The following is a 15,010-nucleotide window of genomic DNA, read 5'->3' on the forward strand; positions in this document are numbered from 1 at the left end:
AGGAAGTGAAACAGTTCTGTTTTGTTTTTGTCCACTCTCAGGAAGCCTTTCCAGTTGGTTGGTATCTTGTTTTTTCCATCCACTCTTGTTCTTGTGCCCGTTCCTCGCTTCTGTCTTGTCTGGGACTTTAAGCTGTTTGCTTCATAATTAATTAATTAATTATTTTTTTTAATTTTAATTTAATTTAATTTAATTTAATTTTTTATTAATTAATTAATGCTTCATAGCAGTTCCACACCACATCCACTCTGTCAACACTTTCCAAGTAAGGTGCAACAACTGAAATACCTACATTCATAGCCTAATAGACAATTCTGGACTTAGAGAACTATAGTAAATAAATTATTATATGAAATATATTATGAAAATTGAATATGCATATTCTCAGATACTGCGATTTCATTTTAATCATTCTCAGTCACAACGTCACTGATTTCACCACTAACTATTCACCAGAACATGTTATGATGTTGTATATGGTATCATTGTAATCCTTGACCTTCAAAATACATTATTGGGCTATGGCGGAAAGGAAAATGCCCGCCACGGCCACTAGGAGGAGTTTTTGCGAGGAGGGCTCCACGTCTGAAAATGTTCAGGACCCCAAACTGTACAAGTGTACCAAGTTTTGTGCTTTTTTGAAAAAGTGAACTATTTTTTCACATATTAACCGGACTATACCAACTAGTGGACATATTTTAGATTGGAGCAAATCGCATGTGACTAGATTATGTGATAATGACGTCAGTCTGCTGCGTGGCACCACGTGAAAGTTTTTACATTCCATTATGTTTTGTGAGATGGAACCTTTGTATTTTATTAATTACTAACTAATATATATATATATATATATATATATTTTTTTTTTTTTAAAGATAACACCACACAGGCATTAATAAACACCTAATGGATCAAATTATGTAGAAAACTCAATTTTGACAAAAATGGAGAACCTTCTAGATCGAAATTCTAACGTCACGTGATGTATGATTGACACCTGCGCATGCGCGTCGCTGATTGACACACCTGCGCGTGCTGCCTGATTGAAGAGTCACTGTGGAGAGACTGTTACACGCTTCTGTATTTAACCTCTCTTTGGAAGGTAAATAATAATAATAATAATAATAATAATGATGATCTAATTCTAAATGAACAACCTGTGTATGAATAGACAGATTAGTAAGGATTCTACAAGCTGTAACTGTCGTGCAACTGTGATAAGACAGATGCGCCATAGCAGCGCTAGTTAGGACCGAAATGTCCGTGGTCGTAGTGATTACTGCGCCGTTATACTACCAGAGTATAGTTCAGTATACAGGCCGCCTGTTCTGAATTCTGATAGTTTATATATATATGTGCATGTTCCTCTCTGTGAAGATAAGTAAACATTTCATGCAGGTTTAGCTGGAGACTTCGCATGCTAGCTAGCTAACCAGGACATTAGCTTCAGGAGGATGTCTGTGCTAACAGGTTAGCTAGCTCCATAGTGACCAGACCAGGCTAACAGGTTAGCTAGCAGGTTAGTTAGCAGGTTAGCTAGCTCCATTAGGCTTCATGGGGCTAGGAGGAGCAGGTCAGACAGACAGCTGCCATAACAATACCAATGTAAACACAGACCACTATCTATCTATCTATCTATCTATCTATCTATCTATCTATCTGTCTATCTATCTATCTATCTATCTATCTGTCTATCTGTCTATCTGTCTGTCTGTCTGTCTGTCTGTCTGTCTAAAGGGGAGGTAGAGGTGTGAAATGTCCGTGGTCGTAGTGATTACTGCGCCGTTATACTACCAGAGTATAGTGCTCTCTCCTACCCAACTGTACAGCCTATAAGCCCACTATACAACTGTACAGCCTATAAGCCCACTATACAACTGTACAGCCTATAAGCCCACTACTATACAACGAGTCTGTGTACAGTGTGTAGTAAGACATGTGTTTTACTTCCTTTGAGTCGAACACAATGCTGCCCGTCGTGTATTCAATCAATAACATATTTATAGAATTCAGTATTCTGTGAACCAATGAGTGACAGGAGAATTGTATGACGTGCGCAGTGTGATACTCAGGGTGAGAAGCCCTAATTGAATGGTATATATGAATCTCATTATCGATCGTCTATGTCCGTTTCAGCTGTTCTAAATGCATATTTCAGCTGTTCTAAATGCATATTTCAGCTGTTCTAAATGCATATTTCAGCTGTTCTAAATGCATATTTCAGCTGTTCTAAATGCATATTTCCGGAACTCAAACGTATGTGGTCACGGTTGGACACTAAGTTAATGTGGGATGTGGTCCAGTCGTTACTAAACTAAGAAGTAATTTAATCAGTTGGGCCTGATTCAGTCAATTAGCAGCACCCGGAGGATAATTAGCATGTAGCGAACTCCATTATTGCAGACATTGTAATGTCAGTGTGTTGCTATTAGTCAGGTTTGTTATATAATTTCGTGGGAATTTTTGGGGGATTTGCTAATCTATAATATATGTTTCCATTTGCACAAATGTCTGAAAGGCGGCCATCTTGGCATTTACAAAACGGCCGCCATAATACACACGTTTTGTAATATCTTGGCTTCTAAATAAGCTAGAACATTGATTTTAACTGCTAAACCTACATTTTCAGGGTCAAGGAATCCAATGGTTGTAGTTACAAAGCTATTTTTTGTATTCTTCTGTAAGTCAGGGCCAGAGCTCTGGATAGCTAAGCTAAGCTAACTGCTAAGCCCAAACAAACCCAGTTGGGTTAGGGTTAGTTGGTTAGTAGCATGGCTGCTCCTCCGGCCCAGAAGAAGAGCGAGAGGAAGTTTGCTGCCAAGGAGGAGAACAGGCAGCTGTCCAGCATCATGGGAGTCATGAACAACCTCAGGAAACAGGTGTGTGTGTGTGTGTGTGTGTGTGTGTGTGTGTGTGTGTGTGAGTGTGTGTGTGAGTGTGTGTGTGTGTGTGTGTGTGTGTGTGTGAGAGAGAGAGACTAACAGTGTGTGTGTGTGTGTGTGTGTGTGTGTGTGTGTGTGTGTGAGAGAGAGAGAGAGACTTGATTGATTGATTGAAAACTTTATTAGAAGATTTGCAGAAGTAGGTACATGAAAGTACATATTACATACAAGGTCAACTAACAGGATAAAAACCCAAGAAAGCCACTGGCTTATTTCAATTGGGGTCCTTGATAACAGTGTGTGTGTGTGTGTGTGTGTGTGTGTGTGTGTGTGTGTGTGTGTGTGTGTGTGTGTGTGTGAGAGAGAGAGAGAGACTAACAGTGTTTGTGTGTGTGTGTGTGTGTGTGTGTGTGTGTGTGTGAGAGAGAGAGAGACTAACAGTGTGTGTGTGTGTGTGTGTGTGTGTGTGTGTGTGTGTGTGTGTGAGAGAGAGACTAACAGTGTGTGTGTGTGTGTGTGTGTGTGTGTGTGTGTGTGTGTGTGAGAGAGAGAGAGAGAGAGAGACTAACAGTGTGTGTGTGTGTGTGTGTGTGTGTGTGTGTGAGAGAGAGAGAGACTAACATTGTGTGTGTGTGTGTGTGTGTGTGAGAGAGAGAGAGAGAGACTAACAGTGTGTGTGTGTGTGTGTGTGTGTGTGTGTGTGAGAGAGAGAGAGAGAGAGAGAGACTAACAGTGTGTGTGTGTGTGTGTGTGTGTGTGTGTGTGTGTGTGTGTGTGTGAGAGAGAGAGAGAGAGAGACTAACAGTGTGTGTGAGAGAGAGAGAGAGAGAGAGAGAGAGAGACTAACAGTGTGTGTGTGTGTGTGTGTGTGTGTGTGTGTGTGAGAGAGAGAGAGAGAGAGAGAGAGAGAGACTAACAGTGTGTGTGTGTGTGTGTGTGTGAGAGAGAGAGAGACTAACAGTGTGTGTGTCTTCTGTAGGGAACCCTGTGTGATGTGTCTCTGGTGGTGCAGGGGAGACACTTCCCTGCTCACAGAGTGGTGCTCGCTGCAGCCAGCCACTTCTTCAGCCTCATGTTTACCAGTGAGTACACACACACACACACACACACACACACACACACACACACACACACACACACACCACAACCAACTCTACTATACACACACACACACACACACACACACACACCACAACCAACTCTACTATACACACACACACACACACACACACACACACACACACCACAACCAACTCTACTATACACACACACACACACACCACAACCAACTCTACTATATACACACACACACACACACCACCAACTCTACTATACACACACACACACACACACACCACCACCAACTCTACTATACACACACATACACACACACACACACACACCACCACCACCACCACTACTATATACACACACACACACACACACACACACACACACACACACACACACACACACACACCCACAGAGGATGATGATGGTGGCATAGGTATGTCTCATAAATCAGAGCCCCCCCCCCCCTCTATCCCTCTCCCTCCCTCCCTCCCTCCCTCCCTCCCACCCCCCTCCCCCCCCTCTAGCCAGTATGCTGGAGTCGACCTCTCATGAGGTGGAGCTGAAGAGTGCTGAGCCGGAGATCATTGAGCTGCTGGTGGAGTTCATCTACACAGCACGGTAAGAGACCAACACAGGACGGTCAAACACACAGGCTTTACATCCATCTTCTGCTTGTCCATCTCGTCTCATCTCATCTGACTAGGAGAAACATACTCTGATATAGCAAAGCAAACAACATATCAATCAAATAAATTGGCCTGTTTCGAGGGCTTTGAGTAGTAACGTGTGTGTGTGTGTGTGTGTGTGTGTGTGTGTGTGTGTGTGTGTGTGTGTGTGTCAGGATCTCAGTAAACAGGAGTAACGTCCAGTCCCTGTTGGAAGCAGCCAACCAGTACCAGATAGAGCCCGTCAAGAAGATGTGCGTGGAGTTCCTCAAAGAACAGATCGACGCCACCAACTGTCTGGGTAAGACCTGCTCTGTCAGCCTCAGCTCTATAACCACTACCTGAGGTCTATAACCACTACCCAAGCTCTATAACCACTACCTAAGGTCTATAACCACTACCTAAGGTCTATAACCACTACCCAAGCTCTATAACCACTACCTAAGGTCTATAACCACTACCTAAGCTCTATAACCACTACCTAAAGTCTATAACCACTACCTAAAGTCTATAACCACTACCTGAGGTCTATAACCACTACCTGAGGTCTATAACCACTACCTAAGGTCTATAACCACTACCCAAGCTCTATAACCACTACCTAAGGTCTATAACCACTACCTAAGCTCTATAACCACTACCTAAAGTCTATAACCACTACCTAAAGTCTATAACCACTACCTGAGGTCTATAACCACTACCTGAGGTCTATAACCACTACCTAAGCTCTATAACCACTACCTAAAGTCTATAACCACTACCTAAGGTCTATAACCACTACCCAAGCTCTATAACCACTACCTAAGGTCTATAACCACTACCTGAGGTCTATAACCACTACCCAAGCTCTATAACCACTACCTAAGGTCTATAACCACTACCTAAGGTCTATAACCACTACCCAAGCTCTATAACCACTACCTAAGGTCTATAACCACTACCTGAGGTCTATAACCACTACCTAAGCTCTATAACCACTACCTAAAGTCTATAACCACTACCCAAGCTCTATAACCACTACCTAAAGTCTATAACCACTACCTAAGGTCTATAACCACTACCTGAGGTCTATAACCACTACCTGAGGTCTATAACCACTACCTAAGCTCTATAACCACTACCTGAGGTCTATAACCACTACCTGAGGTCTATAACCACTACCTAAGCTCTATAACCACTACCTAAGGTCTATAACCACTACCTGAGGTCTATAACCACTACCTAAGGTCTATAACCACTACCTAAAGTCTATAACCACTACCTGAGGTCTATAACCACTACCTAAGGTCTATAACCACTACCTAAGGTCTATAACCACTACCTAAGCTCTATAACCACTACCTAAGGTCTATAACCACTACCTAAGGTATATAACCACTACCTAAGCTCTATAACCACTACCTGAGGTCTAATAACCACTACCTGAGGTCTATAACCACTACCTAAGCTCTATAACCACTACCTGAGGTCTAATAACCACTACCTGAGGTCTATAACCACTACCTAAGGTATATAACCACTACCTAAGCTCTATAACCACTACCTGAGGTCTAATAACCACTACCTGAGGTCTATAACCACTACCTGAGGTCTATAACCACTACCTGAGGTCTATAACCACTACCTAAGGTCTATAACCACTACCTAAGCTCTATAACCACTACCTGAGGTCTATAACCACTACCTGAGGTCTATAACCACTACCTAAGGTCTATAACCACTACCTAAGGTCTATAACCACTACCTGAGGTCTATAACCACTACCTAAGGTCTATAACCACTACCTAAGGTCTATAACCACTACCTAAGGTCTATAACCACTACCTAAGGTCTATAACCACTACCTAAAGTCTATAACCACTACCCAAGCTCTATAACCACTACCTGAGGTCTATAACCACTACCTAAGGTCTATAACCCCTACCTAAGGTCTATAACCACTACCTGAGCTCTATAACCACTACCTAAAGTCTATAACCACTACCTGAGGTCTATAACCACTACCTGAGGTCTATAACCACTACCTAAGGTCTATAACCACTACCTAAGGTCTATAACCACTACCTGAGGTCTATAACCACTACCTGAGGTCTATAACCACTACCTAAGGTCTATAACCACTACCTAAGGTCTATAACCACTACCTAAGGTCTATAACCACTACCTAAAGTCTATAACCACTACCTAAGGTCTATAACCACTACCTGAGGTCTATAACCACTACCCAAGCTCTATAACCACTACCTAAGGTCTATATGAATGAATGAATGAATGGTCTTTATTGTCATTAATACAGTACAGGTACCATACAACGACATTTAGGGGGGGGGGGGGGGGGGCTCCCCTGGTGCTAGATTTTTTTTTTACTAAAAACAAGAAAGGAAAAGAGCTGGTTTACATAAATAAAGGCTATATACACTATCTACTATACTATACTACTATACTATACAAATAAAACACTGTGCTGTACTCTATGCTATGCTATAAATATCCTAACATTTCCTATCTCTGAACCTTATGTGCACGAGGGTTGTCATATTGCACATAGTGTTATTGCACATTCATTTAAAGTGTCGCAGTTTGCAGGTTTGAAATGTTCACAGTTGTATTTCAGTATTGCACTTGATTACAATCTAGTAGCTGCCATCAAATTGTCTAGATTGTCCAGGGCCTAGAACCTAGGTCTTTGCTGTGTTCAGGGCCTGAATGGCCCTAGGGTAGAAGCCGTTTAGGCAGCTCACCGTGCTTTTCTTCGGGACTGGGATGATTGTTGAGGTTTTCAGGCAGGGTGGGATGGTGGCCTGGGACAGGGACTGGTTGAAGATGTTGGTGAAAACCCCGGCCAGCTGGTCGGCGCAGTCCCTCAGCACCCGTCCCAGGACGCCATCCGGCCCTGAGCCTTTTCTGGGGTCCACCGCCTTCAGCACGCGTCTCACTTCATGCTCTGTGAGGGTGAGGCTGCTGAGAGCTGGAGAGAGTGGTGTTTGTGTTGTGGTTACCTCCGTTCGCCCCTCGTCGAACCGGGCGTAGAAGGAGTTCAGCTCTTCCGCCAGCAGGGGGTCGTCCTCAGCGGCTGTGAGCCTGTTGGCTCTGAAGTTTGTCATGTGCTGAACCCCCTGCCACACCCGCCTGGAGTCGTTGCTCAGGAAGCATTCCTCAATCTTCTCTCTGTGGTCTGCCTTGGCCTCCCGGATGCCACGGTTTAGGTTAGCCCTGGTGGTGCTGTACAGCAGTGTGTCCTTCGCTGAGTAGGCGTTGTCCCTCTCCTTGATCAGTTTTTGGACCTTCCCAGTCATCCATGGCTTCGTGTTGGGGTAGACCCGGACACGTTTGTCCACGGTGGCTGAGTTGGTGCAGTTCACTATGTGGTTCAGAACCGACAACGTGAACTGTTCCAGGTCCTAATTCCTGCCATGAGGTGTCATTCAGGCAGATCTGCAGTGGAGCGAACCCTGCTGGCCAGGTTCTGACAGTCTAAGTGGTGATGGGAACACTTTTCCTCATGGGAGTGTAGGCTGGGATCAGGAGGATGGACACGTGGTCAGACATGCCTAGATGAGCTAGCGGTCTAGCCTTGTAGGCAAGCTTGATGTTGGTGTATACCTTGTCCAGTGTGTTATCTCCTCTTGTTGCACATTTAACATGCTGATAGAACTTGGGTAGTACTACCTTCAGGTCAGCATGATTGAAATCCCCCACGATTATGTACTGCTTGAGGATCTGTGCTCTGTCCTGTCCACCACTGATGACGTCATGTAGCCGGGCTAATGCTAAGCTAGCATCCGCGCTAGGTGCTATGTACACAGCTGTTATGTACACCGCGTTGAATTCCCTCGGGAGGTATGTGGGTCGGCATTTAACAGTCAGGTATCAGTCAGGTATCTCTAGTTCCTCTGGTCCTGCAGGTATCTCTAGTTCCTCTGGTCCTGCAGGTGTCTAGTTCCTCTGGTCTCTCTCCTGCAGGTGTCTCTAGTTCCTCTTGTCTCTCTCCTGCAGGTGTCTCTAGTTCCTCTGGTCTCTCTCCTGCAGGTGTCTCTAGTTCCTCTGGTCCTGCAGGTATCTCTAGTTCCTCTGGTCCTGCAGGTGTCTCTAGTTCCTCTGGTCTCTCTCCTGTAGGTGTCTCTAGTTCCTCTGGTCCTGCAGGTGTCTCTAGTTCCTCTGGTCTCTCTCCTGTAGGTGTCTCTAGTTCCTCTGGTCCTGCAGGTGTCTCTAGTTCCTCTGGTCTCTCTCCTGCAGGTATCTCTAGTTCCTCTGGTCCTGCAGGTATCTCTAGTTCCTCTGGTCTCTCTCCTGTAGGTGTCTCTAGTTCCTCTGGTCCTGCAGGTGTCTCTAGTTCCTCTGGTCCTGTAGGTATCTCTAGTTCCTCTGGTCTCTCTCCTGCAGGTGTCTCTAGTTCCTCTGGTCCTGCAGGTGTCTCTAGTTCCTCTGGTCTCTCTCCTGCAGGTGTCTCTAGTTCCTCTGGTCCTGCAGGTGTCTCTAGTTCCTCTGGTCCTGCAGGTGTCTCTAGTTCCTCTGGTCCTGCAGGTATCTCTAGTTCCTCTGGTCTCTCTCCTGCAGGTGTCTCTAGTTCCTCTGGTCCTGCAGGTGTCTCTAGTTCCTCTGGTCTCTCTCCTGCAGGTATCTCTAGTTCCTCTGGTCCTGCAGGTGTCTCTAGTTCCTCTGGTCCTGCAGGTGTCTCTAGTTCCTGTGGTCTCTCTCCTGCAGGTATCTCCTCCCTGGCTGAGTGTCTGGACTGTCCTGAATTGAAGGCGGCGGCTGATGACTTCATCCACCTGCACTTCACCGAGGCCTACAAGCTGGACGAGTTCCTCCAGCTGGACGTGTCTCAGCTCACACACCTGCTCCACCAGGACACACTCACCGTCCGCGCCGAGGACCAGGTACACACTCACACACACACACACACACACACACACACACACTCATACACACACACACACACTCACACTCACACACACACACGCTTACACACATTTCCATACAGACTGACTTTCATACCATTGTGTGTGTCTCTCTCTCTCTCCGTGGTGTGTGTGTAGATCTACGACGCGGCGGTGCGGTGGCTGAAGTACGACGTGTGCGCTAGGCAGGGCCACATGGTTCAGGTGCTGGGCTGCGTGCGCTTCCCCCTGGTCTCCAAGGCCTTCCTGTCCAAGACCGTCCAGGCCGAGCCACTCATACAGGACAACCCCGACTGCCTGAAGATGGTCAACAGTGAGTCTGCTGGACACACACACACACACACACACACACACACACACATACACATACACTCACACAGGCATGCATACACTCACACACGCTTGCACACACTCACCCACACATACATACGCGCACACACACACACCATACACTATGTCTGTGATGTCAGCTCAGGTGTGTGTGTGTGTGTGTGTGTGTGTAGGTGGGATGCGGTACCATCTCTTGTCTCCAGAGGACCGTGAGGAGTTGGGAGAGAGCAGCCGGGCGCGACGGAAGAAGAAACACTGCAGGATAGCTCTGTTTGGAGCTAGCTCCCAGATCTGCAGATACTTCAACCCCAAGGTACACACACACACACACACACACACACACACCCACATGGTAACGAATTCTACTAATGAGTAACTGTATTCTAATCTATTCGCACCCATCGCGCTGACTTGTCGTAGCTAGCTCGATTTACGGAACGACAATAACGAAATAAACAACAACATTTGACTTGAATTTTAATATGTTGTTGTTGTTGTTGTTGTTGGGGCGGCTGTGGTGCAGGAAGTAGAGCCAGCGTCTAATGATCGCAAGGTCTGCAGATCGGTGGTTCGAACCCCGGATGGCCACATGTCGAGGTGTCCTTGGGCAAGACACTGAACCCCAAATCGTTCCCAATGAGGGGGCCGGCACCTTGCATGGTAGCTTGCCACCATTGGTGTGCGAATGTGTGTGTGAATGGATCGATGAGAGGCCATTGTAAAGCGCTTTGGAATAAGGCACTATATAAGTCAGTTAATTTTTAGTTGTTGTTGTTGTTGTTGTTGTTGTGGTGACCATCCGGCGTGCGTCTCCAGGACTACAGCTGGACAGACATCCGCAGCGGCCAGTTAGAGATGCGGCTGTACGCCACGGCCGTGTTCTGGGACAACGTGGTGTACATCCTGGGGGGCTCCCATCTGATGATCCCCATCAAGAGGATGGACTGTTACAACGTGGCCAAGGACAGCTGGTACTCCAAGCTGGGCCCGCCCACCTCCAGAGACAGCCTGGCCGCCTGCACCATGCAGGGCAAGATCTACACCTCCGGAGGGTCGGAAGTGGGTGAGTAGGGCAAGACGGACACCTCAGGAGGGCAGGACCAGGGAGGGGAGGAGGACCAGGGTGGGGAGGGAGAGGGTGGGGAGGAGGACCAGGGTGGGGAGGGAGAGGGTGGGGAGGGCCAGGGTGGGGAGGAGGACCAGGGTGGGGAGGACCAGGGTGGGGAGGGAGAGGGTGGGGAGGACCAGGGTGGGGAGGAGTGAGTAAGTTTGTGGCCTTGCTTGCATGAACACTCGTATGTGAGTGCTTACTTGCTTACAGTGTGTGTGCGTGCATGTGCGTGCGAGGGGGAGAGAGGGGGAGGGAGAGAAAGAGAGAGAAGGGGGGGGGGGGGTCAGACTCATCTACATCTGCAGAGTTGACCCAGAAGACATCTGAAGAGTGTGTGTGTGTGTGTGTGTGTGTGTAGGCAGCTCGGCCCTGGACCTGTTTGAGTGTTACGACACGCGGACGGAGAGCTGGCAGGTGAAGGCTAGCATGCTGACGCCCCGCTGCAGCCACGGCTCCGTGGAGGCTGACGGCCTCGTCTACGTCTGCGGAGGGTCGTCTGGCAACAACTTCTCCGGGAGGGCTCTCAGCAGCTGTGAGGTCTACGACCCCGGCACTGAACAGTGAGACACACATGTACACACACACGTACACATAGACACACACATGTACACACACGTACACACACACACACGTACACATAGACACACGTACACATAGACACACACACACATAGACACACGTACACATAGACACACACACACATGTACACACACGTACACACGTACACATAGACACACGCGTACACATAGACACACGTACACATAGACACACGTACACATAGACACACACGTACACATAGACACACGTACACATAGACACACGTACACATAGACACACACGTACACATAGACACACACGTACACATAGACACACACGTACACATAGACACACGTACACATAGACACACGTACACATAGACACACGTACACATAGACACACACGTACACATAGACACACATGTACACACACGTACACATAGACACACGTACACATAGACACACATGTACACACACGTACACATAGACACACACGTACACACACGTACACACACACATGTACTCATAGACTATGGAGATAGATTTATATCATAAATACACACGTACGAAAGTACAGGGCTTAAAGTTCTCCGGCACGGTGCCGGATTTCCGGCGCGGGGGAATTTTGAGCAATAAAATAAAATAAAATCACATGCTATTTCTTTACATCGTAATTTAAAGAGTCATCTTCAGCAAAGAGACAGTTCCGCCTACCAATGGTATCACATTGCTCAAGCCAACCAACGACTTCTAGCCAATCGGAGGCAGAGTAGTGGGGCGGGCCTTAAGAAGTTTGAATGAGTGTAATGTTAGCTTGTAGAGACGTTCGCTTTTAGCAGCCCGCTATCTCGCTAACTTTAGTAAGAGTCTATTAAAATGGAAGCCAAGTTTCTTAAACCTTGCTCATACAACAACCTTGCCGGGAGCGACGGCTACAGGTAGCCTACCACTTCATCTTCAATGGCCGACCGTATTTGCGAGCAAAAGATCCGAGTGTGCGCATAGCTGAACATGATCTGTCTTTCACAATGGCTCAGCCACTCGTCGATTTGTGCAAGAAGCTATCAGAAGACAAAAAAGCACTGACAAAGCTGTCCGTTTCCAATCAGCACGCCAGCTATTTAAACACACATGGCCTTTGTCCCGGAATTGAAAAAACGGCTGTGTGAAAAGCTTAAAAAAGCAACGTTTTCAATTAATATCGACGAAGCTACTAATCTTAACATGGACAAAATCCTCAATGTCCTTGTTCGATTTTTTTATGATGATCTGGCCAAAGTAACAACACAACACCTAGTCAGCAGGAAAGTAAACATCGCCAACTCGTCAGCCCTCATGCAGGAGCTCAAAGATATTGTGGTAACCTAACTAATGAATAATGGGAATGCCATCCAGGATTCAAGTTAACCTTTTATTCAAGAACAGGTGGTCACAACGTGGTACTCCGGGCACTGCCTAGCTTACTCTGGGACCCCGGCTATATAACAAGTAACTCCAGCCCAACACCTCTGGGGTTCCCCTCCTGGCGTGGGGTGGTACTACAGGTAGTCTACAGGTGGCATTCTGACCCCCTCCCTCAAAATGCTCCCTGTTCCAACACACATGTACATATATGTGTACATATATGTACACATATGTCCAACTACAAACATAATGCTTTCTAGCAGTGGTGTAGGTGACTGAAGTGGGTAGTCTATATTATAAAAGCAAACATTCTGAAATTGTTCGGTTTTTACATCAGTGGTGGATAAGAAGTGCAGTGAGCAAAACATGTACAATACATGTGAGGGGGGATAAATAATATACTACATAAACGTATTACTTGTAAACTATTATGTATTCTAAGTGCTCTCGTCGTAGTGTATTATCGTATTTGCTGAGTGGTAGAAACTGTATAAACACTCATCTTGTCGAAAGAACAGCGCAGATCACCGGCCGATCAGCTGGCGCCTTATAATCAGCTAATGAATATTACGAGTTACGAATCGAGACGGCAAAACAGGGAAATGTTTGTCTCAAAAATACATACGTAAATCCAAGCAGAGCAAAACACGGTTCACAAAACACGGTTCACGAATGTAGAGAGATATTTGCGGGTCGATAGCAAAACACGGTTGCGTATTATACTTTCGTACGTGTGTATTTATGATATAAATCTATCTCCATAATAGACACACACACACACAAGTACACACACACACACATAGTACTCGGTGTTCAGCCCCCCTACACACACACACACACACACACACAGACTCTTCAGATGTCTTCTGGGTCAGCTCTGCAGACGCTCTGCAGACGTAGGGTCAGCTCTGCAGACGTAGATGAGTCTGACCCCCCTCCCCCCCCCCCCTCTCTCCCTCCCTCCTCCCCCCCCCTTTCTCCCTCCCCCCCCCCTCTCTCTCTCCCCCCCCCCCCCCCCTGCAGATGGAGAGAGCTGTGTGGGATGAGGGAAGCCAGGAAGAACCACGGCCTGGTGTTTGTCAACAACAGGATCTATGCTGTGGGCGGGCAGAGCGGACTGGGTACTGTACTGTGTGTGTGTGTGTGTGTGTGTGTGACATCTCTTTCTGTAAGTAACTCACTCAGTGTAGAGTGTGAGTGTGAGTGTGAGTGTGTGTGTGTGTGTGTGTGTGTGTGTGTGTGTGTAATTTCGCATAATGTATTTCAATGTAGCTAAACAACAGTGTGTCTGTGTGTGTGTGTGTGTGTGTGTGTGTGTGTGTGTGTGTGTGTAGGGGGGCTGGACAGTGTGGAGTATTATGACATCAGCAGTAATGAGTGGTGTGCGGCCAGGGAGATGCCGTGGCGGGGCGTGACGGTGAAGTGTGCGGCGGTGGGCGGAGTCATCTACGTACTGGCCGGGTTCCAGGGGGTCAGACGCCTCGGACACGTACTGGAGTACCACACTGACTCTGACAGGTAGGGGTGTGGGTGTGGGTGGGTGGGTGTGTGTGTGTGTGTGTGTGTGTGTGTGTGTGTGTGTGTGTGTGTGAGTGAGTGTGTGAGTGTGTGAGAGTAATCTCTTTCTGTAAGTAACTCACTCTGTGTGTGTGTGTGTGTGTGTGTGTGTGTGTGTGTGTGTGTGTGTGTGTGTGTGTGCGTGTGTGTGTGTGTGTGTGTGTGTTCCAGGTGGGTGACCTGCAGTAAAGTGAGAGCGTTTCCTCTCACCAGTTGTCTGATCTGTCAGGTGGACACCTGCGGAGACAACGAATAGGAGATAGATCTGGTCCACACACACACTCACGCTCACACACAGTCAGGAGACACCATCTCTCCATCATCATCCTCATCATCATCATCATCCTCATCGACAGCAACATGAGGTGTGCTCAGTTGTGTGTGTGTGTGTGTGTGTGTCTGACAACGCCACCTAGGCTCCGCCGGACCACCGAAACGGAAAAGACAGCGGCCAGTCACGACCTTCACACACACAGTCCTGGTCTGACGGCAAGAGTCCAGCCTGTGACACCTGTCTGTGTGTTTGTGTACGCTTGTGTGTGTGTGATGC

General features: G+C 47.0%; 1 protein-coding gene across 1 annotated transcript; it reads left to right on the forward strand.

Annotated features, from left to right (window-relative positions):
* Nucleotides 1–2,849: 2,849 nt before the first annotated feature.
* Nucleotides 2,850–14,716, forward strand: LOC308152989 (kelch-like protein 7; the record flags this gene model as incomplete). Its single annotated transcript, XM_080526068.1, has 12 exons — nucleotides 2,850–2,879; nucleotides 3,862–3,964; nucleotides 4,481–4,574; nucleotides 4,798–4,922; nucleotides 9,326–9,501; nucleotides 9,661–9,835; nucleotides 10,026–10,165; nucleotides 10,669–10,919; nucleotides 11,326–11,523; nucleotides 13,927–14,024; nucleotides 14,238–14,421; nucleotides 14,632–14,716. The coding sequence occupies 12 exons, from the start codon at nucleotides 2,850–2,852 to the stop codon at nucleotides 14,714–14,716; spliced, it is 1,659 nt and encodes a 552-aa protein (XP_080382194.1).
* Nucleotides 14,717–15,010: the final 294 nt, after the last annotated feature.

The sequence above is a fragment of the Nansenia antarctica genome (assembly GCF_963989245.1).
Source record: "Nansenia antarctica genome assembly, chromosome: 3".
In the NCBI taxonomy this organism is placed as follows: Eukaryota; Metazoa; Chordata; class Actinopteri; order Argentiniformes; family Microstomatidae; genus Nansenia; species Nansenia antarctica.